General features: G+C 35.6%; 6 protein-coding genes across 19 annotated transcripts; 3 read left to right on the forward strand and 3 right to left on the reverse strand.

Annotated features, from left to right (window-relative positions):
* The first annotated feature begins 1,583 nt into the window (after positions 1-1,583).
* LOC123217478 lies at positions 1,584-4,506 on the forward strand. Of its 4 annotated transcripts, none has more exons than XM_044638528.1 (2): positions 1,584-1,870; positions 3,110-4,506. In XM_044638528.1, exon 2 carries the CDS (start codon positions 3,147-3,149, stop codon positions 4,191-4,193), a length of 1,047 nt encoding a protein of 348 aa, XP_044494463.1. In that variant the 5' UTR covers positions 1,584-1,870; positions 3,110-3,146; the 3' UTR covers positions 4,194-4,506. The 4 variants fall into 4 exon arrangements, with proteins under 4 accessions (XP_044494463.1, XP_044494465.1, XP_044494464.1 ...); XM_044638530.1 differs by having other exon boundaries at positions 3,145-4,506; XM_044638529.1 differs by having other exon boundaries at positions 1,584-1,865; positions 3,145-4,506.
* Positions 4,507-6,636: 2,130 nt separating this feature from the next.
* LOC123216264 (protodermal factor 1-like) lies at positions 6,637-7,942 on the reverse strand. Its single transcript, XM_044636666.1, has 3 exons — positions 7,723-7,942; positions 7,263-7,557; positions 6,637-7,183 (listed from the first exon to the last, which is right to left on the reverse strand). The coding sequence occupies exons 1-3, from the start codon at positions 7,874-7,876 to the stop codon at positions 6,853-6,855; spliced, it is 780 nt and encodes a 259-aa protein (XP_044492601.1). The 5' UTR covers positions 7,877-7,942; the 3' UTR covers positions 6,637-6,852.
* Positions 7,943-10,178: 2,236 nt separating this feature from the next.
* Positions 10,179-13,666, reverse strand: LOC123216836 (phosphatidylglycerophosphate phosphatase 1, chloroplastic/mitochondrial). Of its 4 annotated transcripts, none has more exons than XM_044637443.1 (6): positions 12,846-13,666; positions 12,676-12,753; positions 12,265-12,338; positions 12,059-12,166; positions 10,794-10,917; positions 10,179-10,604 (listed from the first exon to the last, which is right to left on the reverse strand). In XM_044637443.1, exons 1-5 carry the CDS (start codon positions 13,486-13,488, stop codon positions 10,801-10,803), a joined length of 1,020 nt encoding a protein of 339 aa, XP_044493378.1. In that variant the 5' UTR covers positions 13,489-13,666; the 3' UTR covers positions 10,179-10,604; positions 10,794-10,800. The 4 variants fall into 4 exon arrangements, with proteins under 4 accessions (XP_044493378.1, XP_044493376.1, XP_044493377.1 ...); XM_044637441.1 differs by having other exon boundaries at positions 10,179-10,694; XM_044637442.1 differs by having other exon boundaries at positions 10,790-10,917.
* A 254-nt stretch (positions 13,667-13,920) lies between these two features.
* On the forward strand, positions 13,921-15,932 carry LOC123216835 (ribosomal L1 domain-containing protein 1-like). The gene has a single exon (XM_044637439.1). The coding sequence runs from the start codon at positions 14,057-14,059 to the stop codon at positions 15,518-15,520; it is 1,464 nt and encodes a 487-aa protein (XP_044493374.1). The 5' UTR covers positions 13,921-14,056; the 3' UTR covers positions 15,521-15,932.
* A 2,757-nt stretch (positions 15,933-18,689) lies between these two features.
* On the forward strand, positions 18,690-20,225 carry LOC123216713. Of its 2 annotated transcripts, none has more exons than XM_044637240.1 (2): positions 18,690-19,652; positions 19,793-20,225. In XM_044637240.1, the coding sequence occupies exons 1-2, from the start codon at positions 18,924-18,926 to the stop codon at positions 19,883-19,885; spliced, it is 822 nt and encodes a 273-aa protein (XP_044493175.1). In that variant the 5' UTR covers positions 18,690-18,923; the 3' UTR covers positions 19,886-20,225. The 2 variants fall into 2 exon arrangements, with proteins under 2 accessions (XP_044493175.1, XP_044493176.1); XM_044637241.1 differs by having other exon boundaries at positions 18,745-19,652; positions 19,814-20,225.
* A 409-nt stretch (positions 20,226-20,634) lies between these two features.
* LOC123216712 (peroxisomal and mitochondrial division factor 2-like) lies at positions 20,635-23,167 on the reverse strand. Of its 7 annotated transcripts, none has more exons than XM_044637237.1 (3): positions 23,050-23,167; positions 22,056-22,967; positions 20,635-20,748 (listed from the first exon to the last, which is right to left on the reverse strand). In XM_044637237.1, the coding sequence occupies exon 2, from the start codon at positions 22,951-22,953 to the stop codon at positions 22,075-22,077; it is 879 nt and encodes a 292-aa protein (XP_044493172.1). In that variant the 5' UTR covers positions 22,954-22,967; positions 23,050-23,167; the 3' UTR covers positions 20,635-20,748; positions 22,056-22,074. The 7 variants fall into 7 exon arrangements, with proteins under 7 accessions (XP_044493172.1, XP_044493170.1, XP_044493173.1 ...); XM_044637235.1 differs by having other exon boundaries at positions 20,635-20,764; XM_044637238.1 differs by lacking the exon at positions 20,635-20,748 and adding an exon at positions 20,901-21,147.
* Positions 23,168-24,626: the final 1,459 nt, after the last annotated feature.

Here is a 24,626-nt window from a genome sequence, read left to right on the forward strand (position 1 = left end):
GGGATGGGGATACATGTGTCCTCTCCCCGCCCCGACCCTTCCCCTCCCCGCCCCTATCCCCGTCCCTTTATATTAATATATTTATTTAAAATACTAATATATTTTTATAGTTTTAAATTATTTATGTTTTTCAAATTTATTTAGGTTTTTGTTATGCATATTAAAGAAGTTAATATATTATATTTATGATATTTGAAATAGTAGATTAATTTTAATTTTGCTTAATTTTGTTATTTAATATATTTATATTGTATTAACAAGGTAAAATAAATATATTTTTTTTGCAGATACGGGGAGGAGATTTTTCCCCGCAAGGACGAGGAGGGGATAAAGAGGGGATTTTTCTCTGCGGGGAGGAGACGGGGAATCTTTTTCATCCCCGTAGCGGAGACGGAGATTGATATCCTCTACAGGGACGGGAACAGGGATTGAGATCCCCTCCTCGCCCCTCCCCGTTGCCATCCCTAGGCCACAGTTCATGAACCGGCTGTTTCGCAAAATCGCCGGTTCACGGTTCAAAAAAATAAGAACCTTGAACCAGAATCGTTATAGGACGGTTCGTAATCGGTTTGGAACCGACAGTTCTGGTTCATGATCCCAGTTTGAAACCAACATTAAACTGTCGATTCTGATTCATGACTCCGATTTATTTTTTTAATTAATAATTATAATAATTAAGAATAAAAAATCTTAGACTTAATTTTTCAATTAAGTTTTTTACATATTCTTTTGAGATTTAGAAGAATCGAAGTCTATGTAGTTCTATTTATTATTTTTTATAATTAATTTTATTTATCATCTATTATTATTATTATTTTCATTATCTTTCATAATTAATTATATAATTTATTTTATTCATTATCAAAAAATAGTAAATAGAATTACATAGTCTTTGATTTTTCCAAATCTCAAGAGGAATAATTAATTATGAAATTATATAACAAAAAAATAATAATAATTAAATTATAGAAATTAAAATTAGAATTGATAAAAATAAAGGGATAATTTAATTAAATTTGAGATAATTTGATTGAAGAATTAAAAGAGTATTAAGAACGAAGAGAACGAGAAATAAGAGAGTTGAAAGATTTATATTAAAGAATTAAAAAAAACAGTCAAACGGTAGCCATGTTTTAAACATTTGTTGGTTTATGTAAATTTTTTTAAATTTAAAAAATAAAAAAACTGGTTTATGAATTTTTTGAACCATCGGTTCATGAACTGATTATGAATCGACGGTTTTACGATTCAAAAATATTAAAACTGGAACTGAACTGTCAAAAATTGGTTTTGATTCTGATTCATATTGGTTTCAGTTTTGATGGTTTCAGTTCTGGTTTTGATCAGACCGGTTTCAGTCTGATTCACGGGTCAAACCGGCCTGTGGTCAAGACTATTATATAGTCATTTTTTGTCTTTTGCCCTCATTTTGATGTATATTTAACATAATATAATATATTATAATATAATCATGCTAATATTTGGCATTATCATGTTAATTTTAGAGGACATTAAGTGCATTAAAACATAAGCAAAATTATTAGTTAACCAACGAGAGAGGGCTGATCCTTTTTTAATCAGATAGAGCCGAAATTGAAAACTTAAGTTCAAAACCAAGCCCAGGCTCAGGTCTGCCTGTTGAGGTGACTGGAGAAGTCAAGACTAGCCTATTCGCTGCAGGCGCGTAATGTCACGTGAAACCGTTTCGGCAACTGAGAGCCGAAGCCAAAGCTTTATAAAATGAAACCTTAAAACTCCTCCTCACTAATTAAACTGGATCTTGGCTTTTCAATTTCTCATTCTCAAAACCATTTCAACTGGATATTGGGTTTTCAGTTTTCTATTTTCAAGACCAATTTTTACGGGTAAGGTATCGATTTTTCCTTTTTTAAATTCTAGCATTGGAGTAAGTATAATTATCTTTTTGTTTGTTGACGAAACGCTGAAAATTACTCGCAAAAGAAACAGAAACTATGTTATTTTGCTTGTTTCCTAATGGTTTTGCATAATCTCAGTGTTCGAACAAAACTTAAAAGGAATGATGTTGCTTATGATTTTATTTTTTAATCCTCGTTTTGAGCTTTATTTCATGTAAAATCTTAATAATCGAACCACTTATTATTAGATGGACTTCTATAATTAAAGGATCGTAATGTGTGTTAAAGAACTTTCTTCTGTTTCGTATTAATATAGTTGTCAACAACTTATCGATCGCCTAGGAGGCTGGGACAGCCTCTGCTTTTAGTATGACGGTTTATGAGGTTGTTGTAAAGATCTCTGAGTCTTTGAGTAAGTTAGGTTTCTATGTGGAAGATGGAGCTCGAAATTAGTAAATACATTGGAAAAGTTGAACAGCAATTAGTTTCACGATTGGGTTGCTACAGTTTTTTTAAAGCACTATATGTTGAATCTTAGGAGTTTCTCGTTGAATTATTCATTGAGAGGTTAATAATGTTGATCTATGGCTACGGAAAGTAACTACTTTGGCTGCCTTGCTCTTTTGTTTTTGCTGCTAGCTAACCTTGGAATTTGTTTACTATATCTTTCTTTCTTTCTTTTTCTTTTCTACTGTTGCTTGATGTAGAATGGGATGTGCATGTTTGAATCGATGCTGAAGTTCATATCATTGATTTTTCTAATCTCAGTTACTTTAACTTATTGTTGAATTTATAATTGCGATTATTGCTTATTAGTTACAACCTTAATTATTTTTGAAGTGCAGTCCTAAATTTGTAAATATTAGGAATGTTGGTTGGTATGATGGTTCTATGTGGGCATTCTCTATTTATCTTCTGATCAAACTCATTCATGAAATTAATAATTCACTGGGAAAAAAAAATGTATTTCCAGTGAACCTCCATTTAGTTGCTGAGAATTCTTTGGAAAAACTAAGACACTGAAATTGTGAATCTTATGTGTTATTGGTCTGAGAAATTTTGAACGGAGGCATTTGTTTTCTTTGAAACCAGCATTTGAAATTGAATATAAAACTATATATTCACATATTTTTGCCTTCAAATGCTAGGTTATGTAACTGTATTATTTGAGCCAACTTTTGTTGCAATTCTGACATTCCATTTATCTTCTAATCTTTTCTTTTTTACTTTAGAACACCATTAAAAGGAATTAGTTCTCTCTATACAGCAATGTCAAAGCATGGAAGTAGATCAAAGGCATGGCATGGACCTCAAAAGTCTCAGTCGCTAATTTTTGTTACAGCTTTGGTCTTGATCTTTGTGACATTGATATTATTATATTCCAGCAATCACAAAAAGCCTGCTGATTCATCATTTGGACTTTTGAAGCAAAAATGGAATAGCTTTAAGTCTGCAGCAAAATTTGACCCAACTATAGAGTTCAGGAATGGGACAGACATGATATGGCAAATACCTGATTCACCCAAGGCAGTTCTATTTCTGGCACATGGGTGCAATGGCAGGGCTGTTAACTTTTGGGACAGGTCTTCTAAGTGCCCAAAGTGCATTGGCTTGCCTGAGGAAAGGCTGCTTGTCCTGCATGCACTTTCTCGAAAGTATGCTGTTCTTACCATATCTAGTGCAGGGAGATGCTGGACATTAGGGAAAGAAAGGTTAATTGTTAAAGATATAATACAATGGTGGGTTGGGAGACACAAGCTTGAGAAGCTTCCACTTGTGGCTTTGGGGGCCTCTTCTGGTGGGAACTTTGTTTCTGCACTCGCCACTAGTTTGAGGTTTAGTAGTATTACTCTTATGATTGCTGAAGGGGTGTTTGATCACATGGATATTTCGGAGGACTATCCACCTACACTTTTTGTTCATATGCCAAAGGATTCATATAGGCAACAGAAAATAGGTGAGTACTTGGAAGTGCTTAGGAATAAAGGCATTGATGTTGCAGAGGTTGAATGCATGGAGTTTCCCGTGTCTCGAAATTTCTTAGCTGACAGAATTCCAGGATTTGAGCAGGCTGTTTCTGATAAATTATTTAAGCTATTTCGGGAGAAGGGCTTTATTGATGAGAATGGATATATGAGGAATGATGGGCGTGCAACACATTGGAAAGAGGCGCTCTTGGAAAGCAAGACCATTGTGCTAGATAAAAATTTGGTTCATTATGTCCAGGAGGAACTAAATCTTGCATTTGCATACCATGAAATGACTAGCCTGCAGTCTGAGCAAATCTTTAAATGGTTTGAAGCTCATATGAGTTGATCAATACTGCATTATGATTTATGACCACTTTTCTTCCCCAGCCTTAGAGCTTTGTGGCTATATGTGAAATCTGTGCCTTGAAACAAATATGCGAGACAAAATGATAAATCAACACTTGTGGTTAATTAAGATTGGAGCTGCATATAGAATTGAAGAGTGTAGCAGGTAAGTCCCAGAAGTCAGTGAATATTAGCCAGTCTGTAAAAAGAAAAACAAAAATCTCATTACCGTCTTGAAATTTATTTTTACCAAGTAATTTGTGCCGCACCGTGTTGTTTTCAATGGTTCTGCTATGAAGGTACCTTATCACTTATCTACTGTTCCATTTGTCACTATTTGCCGTTTACATAGAGTACATAACAGCATAACATATATAACTAAATCGGATTCACTGTTGCATGTTTATCTTAGTATTTAATATAAGATTGTTTCGAATATTGTTTCCCATTCAGATATTATAATGTCTGCATTACTGTCAAATTGTCTTGCTAAAATGTGAATTTAAATGCTTATTCTAGTGTTATTTGGTGATTGAATTATTGCTGTTGCTGTCGGAATATAAGTCGTCTACTTTGTATTATGGTCATTGAATGCTCATTTATTTTTTAGGAAAAAGCCTTTGTGTAGTTTGCATTGCAGGAGCGTGTACTCATTAATGACAGCATCGCCCTGGCCATACTATTTAATAAGCTAAACATTTGTGGCATTAATTTGTTTCACAAAGCCGAGCTTGTGCTTTTTAGTGAGTTATTTCTGTCAACACCGCAAGAACGACGGATCGCTCTGGGTCCATGGTTGTCCCTACAAATTCTGGAATGTCATTACAAATTCTGGAATGTCATGACATAATTAAATGATTAATAAATAAGTAGTTGAGCTTACAAACTACAAAATATATGAAATATTAATTTTAAAGCCAAGGTTTTTCTTATTAAAAATAAGGAGTAAATATTTTTTCCCACCCAAAGCTTAACCTAAAAAATACTTTTTCAATCCTAATTGGTGTAAGATTTTTTCATGTAAAATTAAATCAATAAGATTATATGTATCTGTTGTGAATATATATATAAATATAAACTAATATACGTTATTATATGATTGAGTAATTTTAAATTAAAGATAAAATAATGTTCAATCATATAATGACACATATAAGTAAAAACCATTTTATATTTTAAAATTATCGTATAACCCAAAATTTGAAAAAATAATAAACTCTTTAAATATAAAGTACATAAAAACCCACATATTTTCTATTTCTTTTAACCTCACCTCCTTTTTCGTTTTCAAGTCAGTAATGATCATAAGTGATGATAGTAACTATATTAGTAGAAGTGTAAATATGGATAAGCAATTACGTCTAATCATATATTTGAAGAAAGATTATAATTTTTTAAAGGCCAAACGACTATTTCCCACCTAAGGTTTAGCGTTTTCTCAAATGTCCCCCCTTTAACTATGGAAATACCAAACACCCACCCATGACCGGTTAGATTTAACAGAATCCTAACGCCTAAAAATTTAATCTCATTTTCCCCCCTAAAAGTTTAAAAACTAACATTTTTTCCTTAAGCTAAGTTTGAAAAGATTGTATTTTCCCCCCTAGGGTTTATTTCCAAACCCTTCCAATTTCCAAACCCTTCTCCGTCGCTTTCTCCGGCTCCATCACCGACCGTCTTTCCCTCCCAACGGTTTCTCTTCCACCGACGACCCCTCTCAACTCGACCTCAACGCATCCGATGTAGAGAGAAGCCTTCTGGGAAGAGAAATCATCTTCCCAGACCACTCGTCGTCTGGGAAGACGAAGAACTTCGTCTTTCCCGGCAAAGTTCTTCGTCTTCCACAGCTTCTCCGACTCCGATTGAAAGTCCAAATGGGAGGAAAGAGATCTCTGAAAAGTGAGGATGCTTCGGGAGGGAGAGACCGTCGGCAATGGAGCCGGAGACCGTCGGCAATGCTTCGGGAGGGTGAAACTGCGATTTTTTAAAATTTAGGCTGGGGGGGGGGAAATTTTAGTTTTTAAAGTTTAGGAGGGCAAAATATATTCTATTTTAGTTTATTTTTAATATTCTAGAGAAAATGACGATTTTACCCTTATCACCGTTAGAGTTTTGTTAAATCTAACCGGTCATGGGTGGGTGTTTGATGTTTCCATAGTTAAAGGGGGGACATTTGAGAAAAAACTAAACCTTGGGTGGGAAATAGTCATTTGGCCTTTTTTAAAATATTAGGAACCATCAATGAAATTATTTTAGTGGTTTTATAGAAACCACTAGACTGACACCCTAATGAACCATTAGTTTTATTTGCGTTATCTTATTTAGTGGTTAATGAAAATTTTAAAGCATCAAGAGGCAAATTTTTAAACCATTAGCCTTTATTAAACAAAGTTTTATTTGGGATTGAAAAGTGTTACGTGGAAAAGTGTTTTGGGGCGTGGGAATAATCTAAACGAAGAATATTATTCGAAACTAGGCAGCATAAACTAAGCATTTTAACGACATAGTATCTATGAAATTAAAATACTGTAACATGACGGATAATGGTGAAGTACTAGAAACACTTAAAAACTCTTAATAAAGTAATGCACGCCCTAGGTTTATATAATGCTTCCACAAACTGAAATTCGATAGAACATGTCAAATAATGAAGTTGTTTTTCAAGCATTGGGCTTGAGGTGGCCTTCATTTGCTGACTTGAAGATCTTTGCTTGAGCTGCTGCAGACTTGTCCGAGTGAAGTCCTGACACGAAGCTCTGCCTCACTTGGTCGTTCGTGAAAGGAAACCTGTGATTCACCAAAGAGTTGAGCCAGGATGCGGTTCCTTCTCGGTAAAGTGCTCCATAACCATCACTACGTGTGTTGGAAAGTGCTTGCTGCAAGCTCATGCTTGCGCCTACACCAGGAAGGCTAGTGACTCCGAATGCGTTGCCCAATGTACCCCACCAGCCAAGCAAACCCCATATCAAACTCGGGTGATTACTCCAATAGCTGCAAATAAACATATAGTTTAGTTGGTGACAGAAAAGAGTTCATGTTAATTGTAAGCGGTTTAAAGATATTGACTTACGTGCAGGTGCCGGGGATGGGTGAGAATGGAGGTGACGGAGTACTAGGGGTGCCTGGATCATATGGCGGGCTAACAATGACAGGAGGACTTTCACCACCAGAAGGAGGGTTTGATGGTGTTGAGGGGGTTGATGGGGTGGCGGGTTCTTGTGGTGGGTTTCCACAGTTTGAAGGCGGTGATGGTGAAGATGGTGTAGGATTGTAGCTTCCTCCATGTGAAGGGGTTGGCGTTCCATGGTGAGAAGTTGGTGAACCATGCGATGGCGTACTTCCATGTGGTGGACTCCCGTGTGAGCCTGCATTTACAGCAAATTAAAAGTAGCTCTATCGAAAATGTTTTATGAAAAAAGTTACTCTATTATAAGCCTGTCAATGTTATCCTTCTAAAAGCTTTTTTTACTTATATCTAACCATGTAAAATGAAAAAAAGTGGGGTGTGTATGTGTGTGAGGTAGAGAGACCTGAAGGGGGAGTTCCAGTATTTGGGTCTGGAGAGTAGTAGTTCTTTTGATCTTCAAAACGAATGGACATAGCAGGAAGCACCATCTGGCCTTGGAAGATCAACCAAGTAGCCATTATCCACAAGAAAAAAGATGCATTTCTTTCCCTGGCCATGGATGATATAATACAAACAAAGAAGAAGAAAGAATAGAGGAAATGGGATGGTGTGTCTGGTTGAGAAAGGGCACAGGTGAATATAAAGAGTTGACAGGGTGAAGTAAATATGAGCAGGTGGAGGAGTGTGAGGTTAGTTGATATTTTGCAGGAGCATTTATATGAACCATTAATAACATTGCTTTCTGCAATAATGCTAGTTGATACCCCTCATATAAACAATATGCATGCTTGCCAATATCGGCTCAGTTTATGATAGGCAGTTGATATGTATACATAAGAAAGGGAAACCAAAGTACTCAACTACTCAAGTAATCATAAATAAAAGAAATAAAAAATTTTTGTACCAACTCTAATAAGTAATCACTTGTAGGAATATTATATAAACCGATCAATTACAGTTAATATATTTTTTTAATCTAATTGAGTGATTTTAAAAAAATAAATAAATAAATAATTATATTATTTAATCTCATGTTAACATATGAATTTGTATATAAATTCATTAAATTTATTTATATGTGATAAATTTATTTATATGTGACAGAGCCAATATTATATTATTTCACACAGAAGACTATATAATGACATTACATCTGATACAACGACATTCTTCAAAGAATATGAATATACTTAACAATATATATTCATGTAGAACAATTATCAGCTTTTTTTTTTTTTTATGGGTTTAATTGTGGGATATTGTGTGTCGACTGTCAGCTCAATACCTTCCAAAATTTTGCTGTCACATTCAAGCTGCCATTGCTTCTGAAGATAAATGTGACGTTCGAACCTGTAGAAACGGAAAAGCCAAAGGACAAGTACCCACTCCCCGACACACTAGATTTGGCCAGCCCCAACTCGCCATTCATATCGATCTACTGCATAATATATTACATAAATATTAAAAAAAAAGTTGGACAATATAATTTATGTGGTTATAATGGTAGAATGAGGAGGAACAATATCTGACAACTACACATGGGAAGAAGACGGTGGGAGGAAAGAGAGAGAGTCCACGATACTGAAAGTGGAGGAGGGGTGTTGCCTGAAACTTGATTTCTGTGGCAGAAAGTTGGTGCGTTTGTACGACAAATATAAGCAGAATAGTAAATAACGCAGTGAAGATGGTGACGCATTTAGTGTCTGCAGTTGAACCTAACTTTGACCAGCATTTACCAGAGAGACAGTCAATTTCCACTCCGATTCAGAGTTATCAACAATAATGGCTGTATTTTCTATTTATTTTTTATCTTCATGGCCTTGACTGATTAAGCTAGTTACAGCTTAGCTCTGTCCTGGCCGTTCCCAGCTGTCATACTCACAACTTGGGGGAGGACAGCAACAGTAAATATGTAAGCCCATCTAACAAGGCAGTTCCAATTATTTGTTTGCTCAGATTGTGAAACTTCCTTTGTAGATGGTGCATTAATGTCGCCACAGCCACAATTTCTGTCTCTCTCTGTTTTTTTTTTTTTTAAGTTTCGCCAAAAATATTGCCACAGTTTCGGTAACAGACATATAGTTAATTTTTCAGGGCTCGTGATTCAGAAATTCTTCAATCGCATGTTTTCACTGTTCAAAATTAAAAGAATTCTGACATTTAAATTTATTTTATAGAACTCTCAAACTTTGTAGTCCATACGTTCTTCAAAAATACAAAAATCCAGGGAGGAAGGTGATATAAATTATCTTTACCAATTCAACGTTTAAGAGTGAACAACGATGCGTATTATTATATGGCGGTAGAGGCGGAAAGACTTGTTTAAACAAATGGTTGAATATTCACAACTCTTCAATGACACAGCAAATCAAAATTAATGTGACCGGCCAACTCCAACTCAATCTTCGTATTGGGAAGGCTTGGCAATATTCGTATTCGTATTGCGAAGCCTTCCCACTATTCGTACTCAAATGGTCTTGGACTAATAAGTGCAAGCACTTGTCTTGAAACTAATAAGTTCATTATGTTGTAACTCTAATATGATTGGTTTTAACTTATTCCGAATGAGCCAATCACCATGGATCTGCTCCCCTTACGTTCCCAACGAAAGCCTATCAAAATTTCTCCAACGTAATAATCAAGTCCCCAGAAATATTAGCTTGTATCTGCACATTCTAATGCTACCTTGGAATGAATTTTACCCACTTCGATTTGTCGATTAAAGCTTTTGCAAATTGCTACAGTCGCATCCAGCATTGGCAGCAAACGATTAAGTCAAGAAACATTTGGCAATCCACTTCGATTGATTCTTCAACATTTTACTTCATTAGTTAGTATGCAAAGAAAATATATCTTCGATAGCCTCAATACTGAGTTCATTTCCAGACTTTAATTTAAACCTGTCTGTCATCAAGTTAAAGACAAGTGCTTGCACTTATTAGTCCAAGACTTTGACCATTTGACCCGGAAAAGGCCCCTATAATTACAGTTTATAACATACCCAACGAAATTATAGCACAATCAACATTTGATATCAGAGTGACTTCTACTAGAGATCAATGGATTCAAGCTATAAGCAAAATTGGATGTTATTGCTCAAGAGAGAAAATTGTCATTTGACTAAATAATTATTGCACTATTAGTCATTGCCTGAATGCAGTGCCATCTCCAGCATCCTGTGGATTTCCATCATCAATCTTCTTCTTGAATCAACACTAATGAGGTAGAGTGACAACCAGTTACGAAAGAAGCTCAGGTTAGTTGATCAAGTGCAGTCCTCAGCTTCTGCTTTTCCACATACGCCACAGAGTTGAAAAAAAATGACAGAAATTACGAACCAGTAGACAGGCTCATCAATGAATTGAATTATGGCAACTGCATAAGGTAGAGCAATGAGGGGTGCAAATTGTAGGCCTTAAACACAGGTTCTGACTAATAGTTACATTTGTTCATCAGGAAGGCAACCATACCTACAAATTTCTTATGAATGTGGTGGATCTTTCACGCACTGCATGGCATCCAGCAGTAGACTGTGACTAATTGGCTTCAACCCTCTCCTAAACCATTGCTTCACTAGAAACACTTCAAGTTTCCTCACCTGTAACATTCATTTTTTTATTATCATCAATCAAAATATTCAAAAGAAGTAACAAAAAAATCTATGCATAAACTGCCCACAAAGAAAAGCGCAGACTTATAGAGAAGCAACTCTTAGGCAACAACACACTCTGGTTTTGCCCAAATTTTTGCTGATTCTTTCTGTGGTTTGATGATTGTTTTCACAAACAAAACACTCTTGCTTTCCATCTAAATACTAGAATGTCATTTCACCACTTAGTTGGTTCGTTTCACTTTACAAAATACTTCAAAGAGAACTCGCTTAGCTCACTATAACTGCGTTGCATGTTACCTTGATTTTATTAAACAAAATTTCTCCTTTTGTTTATTATGTTACCCTGCTTTAGAAATTTGCATTGGAAATTAACTCCGGTCCATTTTGACTTCCCAGGTGAACCTGAAAGATGATTAAACTTCTACCTACATGTATCTTCTTCATGGAATGCCACTCTTGAACCTAGACTTTTACACAAAAATGATGATTAAATGCCATCTATAGTGTTTGTGTGCATTTTTCAAATATAACACCTACCATTATTGAATTTCCTGTAACATCTTCCGGCTAGAAGGATGTCTTTAACACACATAGCAATATAAAATACACCAACAGTCATTTGCAAAACAAGGAAAATGTTGGAAACAATAAAAATTCGAAAAGCAAAAGAACAACTAATGATCAAGAATCAGAAGGGACAATGAGGGCTTGCTACACTGCCCACTGACAGCAGAACAGGTGATGGACAGAATATGTAGGATGAAATAATAACTGTTTCTCCAAAAAGAATAGGAATATGTAGAAGCTAATTTCAATGATTTGGGTAATCTAAACCAAACAGCGAAAACCGGCAACAGCAAACAGAAAGTTGAGACTATAAGACAGTCACAACAACACTATAACTGACAGATTTTGGCCAGAGTCATCAACCCATTTTGAATTCATTACTAAATTTTAAAAATCCATTACAAAAAGCATAGATGTTAAACTGAAGGATCTGATGAAGATTGTTTACAGAAGATATGATCTTGCCAGAGAATAGAGAGCCAAGGACCCAGCAATTTGCACAATTGATGTATAACCTCTTATTATTGACCTATTTTGGAATCAAGAAATGAAAACCAACCTGTCTAACAATGAATGGCTCCTCGGAAAGACTTAATGGTTCAGTCAATATAGTCAGAAATCCATTCCGATTCCCATAAACTATATCTGTGAAAGGCCGATCACCCACCTGCCACAATCAATATTATGCTAATCATAATTGAAGTTAAAACGACAGAAAAGAAAATACATAATGTGAAGTACTATACTAATTCTATGTATTTTTACCATGATAAGTTGAGAAGATTTACAGCCAAAGTGTTTCTCAACCTCCTCAGCAGTTCCAGCAGGTTTCTTCACCCCTGAAAACATAACATATTGTTCTTCACATCAATACTTGATAAACAAAATACCTTTGCCATAATCTGGAATTTATACAATTGACTAACCACATTCAGTATATAATTACTCTAAAATCGAGTTAAAAGTTATTATACATGCTAGATAAATAATTCTAACATTAATTTAGAAGCTATTAAACACTAGACAGGTTACTCTAACATCAAGTTAGATGGATATTAAACAAGCGAGACAAATAACACTAACATCAAGTTAGAACCTATCAAACATCCAGAAAATACTTTGGTAATAAATTTATAGCTTAAACTAAGCATAATAATTTTAAAAAAAAAAACTTACTGTGCCTTATAACTTTAATCCCAATTTTTTCCTCAAGCTTCCTCGCTTTCGAACCATCATGGTCATACTCATACAGACCTAATAAATCAAAACCAAAATACAAATTATCAAAAAAGAGAAAAGAGGAAGTACAACAGCAAATAGCAAATTTATAAAAGCCAAACAATTACCAGCAGAGTTACTGAACACCGCAATATCTTGACCGAACACCGACTTACACCGTTCTATTGATGAACCAAGAGGACCCCAAAGTGTCAAAGAGTAAGGAGCAGTAATAGTATTATCTTTATCAAACACAACACCTTTAAAACCCCTCCTCTGCAGCTCCGCCCAATCAATGTACCTTATATCGGGCACAGAAACATGAGGAAGCACCAAGTGACGATCTTTAACCAAAACAACCGCTGAAGAAACAAGGCCTTCGACGTTAATTCTTTGGCCCAAAGCTGCTTTCACTTCCGCCCACCACATCTTTGTGAAAAGCGCAGGACACTTTTCGTCGCTATCCTCTTCTTGTTTTTGGTTTTGAGGTTCTGGGTTTTGGTTAGGGTCAGTGGAAGAGTAGAGTTGATCAAATAAAATGGGGATCTGATCTGAGTTTAGTTTCTTTTGATGCTCTTTGCTGCAGTTACTTGTGGTGGGGAGAGTTAAGGAAGAAATGTATTGAAAATTGATTTGAGTATTCGGGAATGAGAGAGAAGTGGGTTTTCTCCTCTTAACTTTGAGATGGTGATGGTGATGATCAAAGTATAGAAAATGGTTGGGTATGGGATACCTGGACAAGGGAGGAGGAGCGACAGAGGTGGATTGCATTTCTTTAAATTTAGTGGTTTGCAGTTTTTTAATAACCAAAAGAATAGATTAAACAAGTGAATATTCCTCTGATGGTAAAAATAAAAATAAAAATAAACACCCCCTTTCTCTCATCAACTTTCATTCGATACAACTTATCAATTTTTTGTGATCTTCCAATTTTGACACTCTACTTGCAAGTACATGAAATATGGAGGCTTTTCTTTAAATTTGTTGGTTTTATTCTTATTTCTAACTTTCTTGGTATCATATCAGCCGTGAATTGTCAACGACTTCGTTGAGGCTGCCGGCAATGGTGGTGATGCAAGCTCGGAAGGAAACGACGTCGACATTTCTTTTGGTGAAGGTATAATATTTTTACTCGATCAAGTTTCCAAATTTAAAAATAAAAACGAGGCTTAAACCCACTGAAACTAGCAGATAATAGATGTGGGCGGCCCAGCCCATCTCCATGATCTCCTACCAAAACCCTAAGCCCCCAAAACAGAGTCTCAAAAAACCCTAATAGAGCAGAGCCGAGAAGAAATTCATACTTGCCTCTTTCTTCTAGCAAGCGCCAGTAGCCACCATGGTCACCACCCATCCAGCTCCTACGAGAGTGAGTTCAAAGACTGTAGAAACAGCTGTTAACGCGCTCTTAAAATGGAAAAACTCCAAATCCCAAACGAAGAAGCCCCAGCTTTTAGAGCAAGACGAATTCATCAACCTTATTCTAACTCTCAAGAAAATACCACAAAAATCTCGCACCAACCCTCACAAAATCCCTCTCCCGCACTCCTTAATCCGCCAAGAAGATGACAACCCACCGGAACTCTGCCTAATAATCGATGATCGTCCCAAGTCTACTCTCACTAAAGACGCTGCATTAAAGAAAATTAAAAACGACAACGTGCCCATCACCAAAGTCATCAAGATTACCAAATTGAAGACTGATTATCGCCCGTTTGAGGCTAAGAGGAAGCTATGTGATTCGTATGATATGTTTTTTGCCGATAAAAGAGTCGTCCCACTCTTGCCTAAGTTGTTGGGGAAGCATTTTTACAAGAAAAAGAAGATTCCGGTTCCGGTGGATTTGAAGCATAAGAATTGGAAGGAGCAGATTGAGAAAGTTTGTGGGTCGGCTTTGTTGTATTTGAGGACGGGGACTTGTAGTGTATTGAAGGTAGGGAAGGTTTCAATGGGCACGAAGGAGATTGTGGAGAATGTGATGGCTGCAATTAATGGAATTGTGGAGATTGTTCCTAGGAAGTGGGGGAATGTTAGGTCGTTTCATTTGAAACTGTTGGAGAGCTTGGCTTTGCCTGTTTATCAGGTTGTGCCTGATACTAAGTTGAAGATTGAGGGAATCAAGGTTAGAGAAGAGGAAATTGTTAATGAGGAGGTGGAGAAAGAGAATGTTAAGGATGTTAATACTGATGGTTTTAAAAAGAAGTCGAAGAAGAAAGGGAGGATTCATGAGATTAGATATATGGATAGTAATATCCGGGAGGTGTTTGATGAGGATGAATTGGGAAGTGATGATGGTAAAGGAGATATTGAGGAAACTGATGATGGTGAAGGAGATATTGGTGAAAGTGATCAAGGTGAGCATGTTAAAATAGGTGATGCTGAAATTTTGAGCAAGAAGAGGAAGAAGGGGGATAAAGGGAAAGCTGAGAAACTACCGAAGAAGGTAGCCAAGGTAAAGAAAGATGATAATAATAAGAAGATGACATTATTAAGTGATGATGATAAAGGAAATATTGAGGAAAGTGATGATGGTGAAGGAGATATTGGCGAAAGCTATGATGGTGAGCATATTAAAACAGATGGTGCTGAAATTTCGAGCAAGAAGAGGAAGGAGGGGGATAAAGGGAAAGCTGAGAAACTACTGAAGAAGGTAGCCAAGGTGAAGAAAGATGATAATATTAAGAAGATGAAAAAAGTGGACGATGTCAAACAAAAGAAGAAAAACAAAGAAGGGTTGTCCTTGAAGAAAGGCAGGGAAGATTATAGTGGAAAAAAGGAGAAGAAGAGCCGGCCTGGGAAGTAGAAGGAAAGGAAAGCAAAGAAAGAGGCGGTACCATAATGATTTATGGTAGTTATCAAAGCTTGTGGGAGAGAATTCCTTGAATCATTCACTACAGGTTGGACTTACAGAAGAGCAAGAATGGTTGTCTGGACTTCTGTCAGATTTTGTTTAAATTTATAGAACGGTATTTTTGCTGTATTCCTTTTCATGATTTGATGAATATTGAAGATCTTGAAATTAGGCAGTCAGCAAAATTTTGTATCTTCATTATGAGAGCTACTGAATTTTATGTTTTAATTTTGATGTAATTTTAGTTCTTTGTTTTGCTTTTTCGTTCAGAATTCCAGTATGGTCGCTGTTGGGAAACTCTTGTCCTTTTAAATCCTATTTCTGTTTGACACTATCTAAAATAGAATAAATGATGATTTTTTTAGTCTTGGAATCGTATGCATAGTCCTCCCAAGAACTAAGCTAATTTAGTTAATGAAATTAATGCAAGATTAGTTAGGCTAAATTTCTTATTGTTGCCGAGATGTGCTACTAATATTTCTGATGTCCTTTGGCCTTACAAATTTTGTATGATTAGGGAAAGGAGGAATATATTTCCCGTTGGCTTATCACGTTTCAGTTGGAACAGACCATTGTTTTATTGTGGAATGGTGGATCTACAGCACACGAGAAGTCACCTTTTGATACATTCCTAAAGACATGGCTATACTTTATTTGAAAAGCCCAATGGCTATTTTCCACCCAAACTTTGCTGAAATGACAGTTAGTCGCCTCTATCAACCTCTACACTCTCATCTTCATCTGTCCCCAAATTTGAAATATCGAACCCTCAAATAGCCCCCCAATCTTCATGTGTAAAGATGTGGAAGATATAAAAGATACATAGTCCTTACAGTTTGACTTCAGCACTATCAGGATTGCCATAAATAATTTTTTTGATGATAAGTTATTCATGGGTGATTCAAGAGTTGTGGTTTGTTAAAGTGGCTCTGCTAATCAATTAATAATTAACCATGACCCTCATGTTGAAAGAAGATGAAGTTTTGGTAGAAAGGGTGGAGAGACTTGCGAAGGTTGAGGGTGATTTGGTGTTTGTGTTTTGCTAGTATGATTAAGTTAATAGAGGTGTCCTTGGGTGAGTTGTTGCTGGTAGGAGAAGGAAAGAAAAGGGGGAAAGGGTCGTGTTAAGTATAGGGATCCGGAAGTGCAGCAGTTGACTAAATTCAGTGAGATAGAGATTTTGTTCCCTCTAAAATGGTGCTATGTCTATGTTAAAAATGATACCCATGGAGTTTTTTGGGCATCTCATGTTACATTGCAATGCGCGCACTGTATTTGGAGGGTAAGAAACAATGGCATTTATTAGTACAAACAGAAATTGCGGCAATGGATCAAGCGTCGTTTCTATTTATGCCCCATTCAAAATGTAGACGTTTGAAGCTCCTGCATTGTAGGTGCAGATGCATGGCAGAAGGTTCATAGATTTCGGCAGACAGTGATTGGGTTTCAGCAATGTTTCCTGTTGCTGTTGCAATGTGGAACAGGAATATTATAAAGGAAGACCATAATGATCAATCTTTTTCATGCTATCAAATAGCAAGTGTTATCTTCCTTTGGTGCTATAGTCTACTGAGTTCTGATGGTGTTCAGTATGCTTATTGATGTATGTCCCTGGTTGCAGTTGTAATTTCCTTTAAAAAATTTTATATATTATTTATGTAAATATATAGTTAATTAATTATTAAGTTTATGTTTTTTATAAATTTTAAGTATGGAGTTGATGTAGTTCCTGTGTCAATTGTATTGTTTTATAATTCATTATCAAACCTCTGTTTTCAACAATTTAGTATGCCTAACTAGCTTAAGCACTTTGGAGGTGGGAAATATACTTGATTCAACTTGAAATGTTTCTATCCATAATTTCCAGCAAGAACAGTACTCATTTGCATTATTTAGGAAGAAGACAAGTTAAACCAGGAAAATCATGAGCCTATTTTAACAGACTTGCCAACTAAACTTCGAGTTTAGACAAGTTAACATGTCTTTACGGGGTTGTATGCGTGGTTGATGCTTTAACCGTAATCCCAAGTAGTTCTAAATTGGAAGATAATTCTGGGATAGGTTTGGCCTTGTCCTTGTGGGTTGTGGCCGGCGGTGCCAAACTCTGCATTATTATGGAGACTGAAGTGAAGACCTACCAACTGAAGTTGAGGCTTTAATTCCATTAATTAAAGAATTTATGGCACAAAGATAAAGGTCGGCGGAATGGGGACCGGCGACTTTTACATTGGAAGTTGAAATTCCCGCTCACGTCAAAGCAAAAGCCACCTCCCCAAATGTGAAGCAAATAAAATAAATTTTCACGTCTAATTTTCATAATAAGTGACACAGATAGAAAGAGATTTTATGAAAAAAAAACAAATTGAATGAATTTAGTCAAGAGGAATTTTAACAAGTTGAAGGACGAAAATGTGGAGAAATTGAAATATGAAAGGTTAAGATTGATAGTGAAATTTAATATTTTGTTTGATCCTCTTGTTATAGAAGGATAAAAGGGGATTTTTCCTCTTATTTGGACATACAAAAACTTTGAACCCATAAATTCTCTTTAATCTCCAACATCTTTTTTCTGTGCTTTAAGTGTTTTTAAGAATTTTTTCATGGTGGAGGGTAGGCTTGATTCAATTCATCATAATAGAAGAGTAGTATTTGTTTTGTTACTCTCGCCATTGTATATAGAAAATAGATTTCGTACTAATTCTTATATACCCAAATGAAAAAATAGGAAAATTCATGAACAGAAACCTCGGCTTTTAATTTATTTTAAATTTTTTTACCAGTTTTGTGAATCATATTAAAAGTTTTTTTAAACTCACAATCCTAAAATTGGTATGGTAATTTTGTATTAAGTTTGTATTATAATTCAGTTATATGTATTTACCGTGACAGAGATTAAATTTGCTGTTTGCTTAGCAAGATAAACCTTCAAATGTCATTGTTTGTATACGATATGTATCTACCATTCGTTGTCTTCTTTGTAAAAGATGTTTCAACAACCAGGCAATCGCTTTAGTCATGAGATCGGAATTCCCATCTCCCATTCTAAACCTGCTCTTCAATTTCAAACACTTTCATCCCTTAGTCTTCCTGTTACAATAGTTGAGTAAATTTTTAATGGATATTTTTATTCGTAAGGGTATCTGTCAAAGCCTTGTAGTTTTTTGTGTTTGAACTCTTTGTTTTTTTTCCAAAAAAGTTTAAAGTAATGATAAAGGAGGGGGTCTTGTGAGCTGGAATACTTCGAAGAGAAGGAATTAGATAACTACTGCCAGTCTGCGACAAATATATGAGTTGAAGAGGAAAAAAGAAATATTTTTCTTGTTTTGTATTATTAGTTTGGACAGACTATTACCAAATGGAAGAATCTTCAAACGGGAAACTAGAGCAGATCCAGAAAGTGGAGTCACAGGAGGAGGATAAGAAAATAGTTGTTGAAGAGTTAGGAGAGGTTCAAGGTGACGCTGAATCAGTGAGAGAAATTGTTGATAATCGGAATCCTGAGTCTGCAAATGTTGACCGTGATGATCCTCAGGTTGTAGATTCAAGAGAATTGGAGGAGGAGAAAACGATAATCGACTCAGTTGTTGATCCAAATGAGCCAGAGGCTTCCCTTGCAAAAGAGTTAACTGAGGATGCTGAAGTAGCAGTTGAGATGTCAGAGGCTCATGGTGATATTGCTGAATCAGAATCTAAGGAAACTGAAGTCAGAATTTCGCAGTCTTTGGAGGAGAGCAACTGTGTTTCTGCTGATGAAACAAATGACTTATCCACTGAGGAAGAAACTTTGCCTTCTGATGATGAGAAAAATGAGGTTTCTCAAGCTGTGACAGAGACGATTGGGGAAATAATTTTGCCCTCTTCTGAGGAGAATAGCGAGGCTCCTCCAGTTATAACTGATATTGTGTCCAAGGGAATTGAGGAAACAAAATTGCCAGTTTTGGAACAGCATACTGAGGAATCATCCAAGGGAAAAGTTGATGAACTAAACCAGGCAATGGCAAATTCAGGAACTGTTGACGACACCTGTAATCCCCCTGAATTGGCCAACGAGCCTGAGACTATTCCTGGAAGCACTGGAAATCCGGTATATAACTTAGCTTGAATTAAACCATCATAGATTGAATGAAAAAAATAATAATAATATTCTTTGCATATTGTTAGTATTAATGTTTGAGCCAATGCTAAATCTTTATTATAGTCTATTGAATACTGTGTCTTTGACAGCCTAGTATATCTTTGACTCAGGGCAATTTCCGACCAACTTCATGGAGAAGCTGCTGTGGACTTCTTGACATTCTGCGTCGCTCTGATAGATAAATTGAAGTGGTTGATCTACTATCATGCACACTTATATTAATTTCCCAGTGTTTAGACTCTAGAGTCTCTTTTATATCGATTGTAAAATCTGCATGATTTTTAGTTGTATTTCCTATAACAAGGTAATTCTAAAAGCCTTGCTTTCGATTTCAGAAAATAATTGAAAAGGATTCAAAAAATGAACTTGGCGATTGTGAATGAGAAATAGGGAAAGATTTACATAAAGCAGGAGAGTATGTAAGTTGTGGTGATCAACTATGGACTGTGGATTATGGTCCCAGTAGATTGTGTTTTCTATCCATCAATTGAGGATGAAAATTTATGGGTTTTTTTCTTTTCATGATACAATTGTAATTTTAAGATTCTATTTTTGAAACGAATGGAAGACTGGGCCTGAAGTTGACAGGAAAATTAATTTAATTTAATGTTTCAAGTGAAGTGATTGGAACAGAGCAGCAGAGACCGCATCTTATCCCCATATAAACAGTTTGAGATCCGGAGATTTACTCTGAAAAGATATTTACGATATTTACGTTAGCCCTGCCATCTCCATCAGCTCCTGCTTTCTTTTTCTTTCCCCGTAAACAGCTTCTCGGCAAGTGCCGTCGGAGCAGAAAGCTTGAAGAATCCCACATTATGTTGTAAATTTAAAACTGTGTACTGTAATTTTTGTTGTTTCTATCACTTTTGCCTACTTTCGGTCGATTGATATTTTCTTCGTCTCATTTATGATGATTTTAATCAAGCAATTGTTGGAAAACATCAACTTTATTTTCGTGTTTATTAATTTAACTATGAATGATATGACATCAATCATTTTTAGATGAACATGAAGTATCATTGGTTTTCAGCACCTAGCTGTCCTGCACAATTAACAAACTGGAAATGTGTTTGTATGTCAACCCAAATCCAAACAAAAGTCAGTTCACAAAGATGATGAGTTTGCTGTAAAAGTTAGGGATGAAAAAGAGATAAAAGTAAAAAGAATCATAAAAGAAGGAAAAAAGAAAGAAAATTCACCAAAAATCAAAAAGATAAATCTATTGTTGACTCCCTCAATTTCAATTTATTCGAACCTAAAATTGAACCGGCTTGAATCCACTACCATCTAGTGGTAGGAACCATCGTAGATGGTAACAGTAGCAACTTCCAAGGCTGAAAACCTTCCACTGTATTTGGGCCATAGCCACACAACAAAGAGAATAATGACGAATCTAGTTTTGAGTTGACTATTTGATAGAGAAATCCACTGAGAGGTCAACCTTACAAAATAGATATCCAAAGGCAGACCGAGAAACTATTTAAAACTACAGAAAAGATAAGGCGATTTATGAGCAAAGTCCAAAAAATAGAGAACATTTGCCAACTACCATCAGAACCAACATAGAGCTATTCAACTGTATCTATATTGATTGGAAGATGAACATCTAAAATCTAGTTGAAAGGACAAAACACCGTGGTTCTGAAAAATAGTAAATTTGAGCTAGTGAACTAGAAAATCAAAGAAACAAATTGCTTCCCTAGCAAATCCACCTCCAGCGTATAGGTCTCAAACATGATCCAAAAGACGGACCTCATGAAAAAAGTGTGCCCATCAAAGCATCTGGTGTGTAACAGTGGTAGACGGTTAAACAACAGTGAAATGCAATTAGTTCTTTTCTTATTGGGCAAGGACTGGTTTCTCTTTGATGGCAAGATAAACTTCTCCAAGCCGTCCGGACAATATACGCATAAACTATAAAATCCAATATATGCTACTTCGCTGCATGAAAAATACAGAAAACAGGGCAACTAAGCCACCTAATTGGTGCTGTCCATACAGAAATTCCCCTGAATCAAACAGTTGCGGAAAATTCATGTTGGAATTTAAAAATATCCAGTCCAAAAGCAAAGGAAACTACACATACTAATGTGGCAAAACACAGTGATTCATCAATAGGAAATCCAAGTCTAACACTACACTCAGCGAACAAAATATTATAACGACTCTTCTGAAAACTAAATAGAATGATTTAGTATTCTCAACAAAACGAGTCAACTAGTAATCAAGCACCAAAACACCCCAAAAATCATCAACTTAAGCCAAGCTTATACCGGGTTCAAAAATAGTGCCTGGCCAAAAAAATAAAACATAAATTATATTAATCAAAACTGAAAGTTCATCGCTTACCCGCGACCCATATATGCAATCATCTCCGCCGCGCATAGCAAACACCAACCACAGCAACGGCAACAACAGAAGCAGTCGCAGCCACAACCGGCCATTGCATGTTTAAACTCTTCCGTCCATCATCAACAGAGAGTTTGAAATCCCTCACATTCCCATTAAAACCGTCCAACTTATTCTCCTTCAGTCCACTAATAAGGGTCTTCGCCTCCTCAATTTCTTCCTCCAACTCAGAAATCTTGACCTCCATTTCCTTGGATTTGCTTTCAGTTTCCTTCAAACTTTCTTCCACTGACTTCCTTTCAACCTTAATAATATCCAATTCAGACTCCAAATCATTGACTTTCTTCTTAAACCCACTGAGTTCCCTTTCTTTCTCATTAATTTTTTCCCTCATTTCCTCCTCAACTCTCACCCTTTTATTCTTCTCTTCCAATTCCCTCACTTCCAGAGTCCCAAATTTTCTTTCCAACTCCCTCACTTTCTTCTCATTATCAGCTTTCTCAGTCTTCAAACCATCAATTTCTTTCTCTAATACCTCCAATTTCACTCCCTTTTCTTCCAAACTCTTCTTCAACTCTGCCGCCTCAACACTCGCTTCATCCCCTTCGCTCGTCACCGTGATTAGTTCATGTTGAAGTCTGGCAACCTCAGTTTCCAATTCCAAAGCTCGAGCAGCAATTGATTCGAAAACTTTCTGATCCTCTTCAGATCCTTCAATATCAATATTTAGTTTTTTAATTCTCTCCTTCATTTCTCGGTTCTCTTTCTCCAGAGCTTCCGTTTTTATCGACAGTTCAGCTATTTTGTTGTCTTGATCCAGATCGTAGAAACTCTCCGCCGTCTGATTCGCTGTTTCAGTTGATGCAACGCCGTTGAGAATAGCCTCTGGCTCTGCCATTGTTTACAATGATCCTGCGAAAACAACAAAAGCGTTATTCAAAGCTTAAAGTTTTCCTTGGCAAACAAACAGACAGATAACACACAAAAGCTCCACCTCTCCTTTAGGTTAGGGTTTCTGATTCCTGAATTCAGGGAATGAGAGGTATATGTTAGTGAATGTGTGATGAAAAATCAACGATTGCTGATTATCAATTGATGTGTATGGCCACCACGTGGTTTACTGTGTGGACTCTTCAGCTTTTAGCCCATTAACCGAACAGGCCCAAAAGTTAATATCAAAACCATTTAACTATTTATTTTTTTAAATTATTATATCATTTTAATTTTTTTTCACTTTTATTATTCTCTCAATTCTATTAAATTTAAAAAATTACCATCAATGACTGAACTTGTATTAAAGGATCCATTCAATCAAATTCATATAAAATCAAAGCATTATAAGATACTGTTTTTTTTTTTAATAGGTGGTAATTTTGGTGGGTTAAATTTAAATGGGTATTGGTTGTGATCTTCCAATGAGCTAGAATGGATAGAGATTGTGCTTTTTTAGTTGATAAGACTTTTAAAAAATTATTAACAAAATTGATAGGATATTAAAATTTAAAAAAATATTAAATTTAAATTTTTATTACATATATAATATCATGGTTTGGTTTTAATTATAACATGCATAATTAAATATATTAAATATATTATTTTATAATTTAATAATTTTAAATTAAAAATAAAATAATTTTTAATATATATAAATATTTATTTATTTATATATCAAAATAAATACATACCATATTAATCGGTTAAAAGCCCGGTGAGCGGAAAGAATACGTTTGTCTCCAAGCAAGAGCTAGTTGTATCCGTGTCAGAAAGCAAGAATAAAATGGTAAAGCCCAAGAATGAGTGAGAACTTTTATGTCGCCAAGACAACAATAATTTGCCCCAAACAGGGTAAATCTTCAGTGTCCTTTTCTCTATATTTTAGTTTGCTATTATAACATGGCCAAAGGACTATTTCCCACCCAAGGATTATTATTTTCTCATGTATCCTCTTTTAACTTTAAAAATCTCAAATATTTATCTATAAATAATTAAAATTAATATTAATAAGAGTAAAATCATTATTTTATCTATAATATTAAAAATAAACTAAAATATAATCTTTTTTTTCCTCTCCTAAATTTTAAAAACTAAAAGTTTTTCCTCAATCGAAGTTTTAAAAAATTACAGTTTTCCCCTTGGATTTGGTTTCCAAATCTCTGGCGCTAAATCCAACAATATTGCCGATTGTCTATCCCTCTCGAAGCTTCCTCTTCCTCTGACAGTCTTCCTCCACCCATTTGAACCCCTGTTCGACGTCAATCTTCTTCTAAAAGATGAAAAGCTTCATCGGGGAAGACGAAGCTCTTCGTCTCCCATCGTCTTTCAAACCTCATTTGATACTGATTAGATGTCCAAATAGGTAGAGAGATACCGTTAGAGAGAAAGAAAACTTCGAGAGAGATAAACGATCGACAACAGCATCGGATTTATAATCGAAGATCTGAAAACCAAACCCTAGAGAGAAACTGTCATTTTTTTAAACTTAGGTTAAGAGAAAATTTTTAGTTTTTAAAGTTTAGGGAGAAAAAAGAAATAAAATTTTAAGAGATTAAAATTTATTAATTTTAAATGCTC

The sequence above is a fragment of the Mangifera indica genome, chromosome 5, assembly GCF_011075055.1.
Source record: "Mangifera indica cultivar Alphonso chromosome 5, CATAS_Mindica_2.1, whole genome shotgun sequence".
Classification (NCBI taxonomy): Eukaryota; Viridiplantae; Streptophyta; class Magnoliopsida; order Sapindales; family Anacardiaceae; genus Mangifera; species Mangifera indica.

Excerpts from the sequence above, each read along its gene's own strand:
- LOC123216836 (XM_044637443.1), bottom strand. The coding sequence starts at position 13,488 with ATGCAATCCACCTCTGTCGCTCCTCCTCCCTTGTCCAGGTATCCCATA. Across the intron at positions 12,339-12,675 it reads GATTAAAGTTATAAGGCACA|GGGTGAAGAAACCTGCTGGA; the intron begins GTAAGTTTTTTT and ends TTATGTTTTCAG. Across the intron at positions 12,167-12,264 it reads AATCTTCTCAACTTATCATG|GTGGGTGATCGGCCTTTCAC; the intron begins GTAAAAATACAT and ends TGATTGTGGCAG.
- LOC123217478 (XM_044638528.1), top strand. The coding sequence starts at position 3,147 with ATGTCAAAGCATGGAAGTAGATCAAAGGCATGGCATGGACCTCAAAAG.
- LOC123216264 (XM_044636666.1), bottom strand. The coding sequence starts at position 7,876 with ATGGCCAGGGAAAGAAATGCATCTTTTTTCTTGTGGATAATGGCTACT. Across the intron at positions 7,558-7,722 it reads TACTGGAACTCCCCCTTCAG|GCTCACACGGGAGTCCACCA; the intron begins GTCTCTCTACCT and ends CTGTAAATGCAG. Across the intron at positions 7,184-7,262 it reads CCCATCCCCGGCACCTGCAC|CTATTGGAGTAATCACCCGA; the intron begins GTAAGTCAATAT and ends GTTTATTTGCAG.
- LOC123216712 (XM_044637237.1), bottom strand. The coding sequence starts at position 22,953 with ATGGCAGAGCCAGAGGCTATTCTCAACGGCGTTGCATCAACTGAAACA.
- LOC123216835 (XM_044637439.1), top strand. The coding sequence starts at position 14,057 with ATGGTCACCACCCATCCAGCTCCTACGAGAGTGAGTTCAAAGACTGTA.
- LOC123216713 (XM_044637240.1), top strand. The coding sequence starts at position 18,924 with ATGGAAGAATCTTCAAACGGGAAACTAGAGCAGATCCAGAAAGTGGAG. Across the intron at positions 19,653-19,792 it reads CTGGAAGCACTGGAAATCCG|CCTAGTATATCTTTGACTCA; the intron begins GTATATAACTTA and ends TGTCTTTGACAG.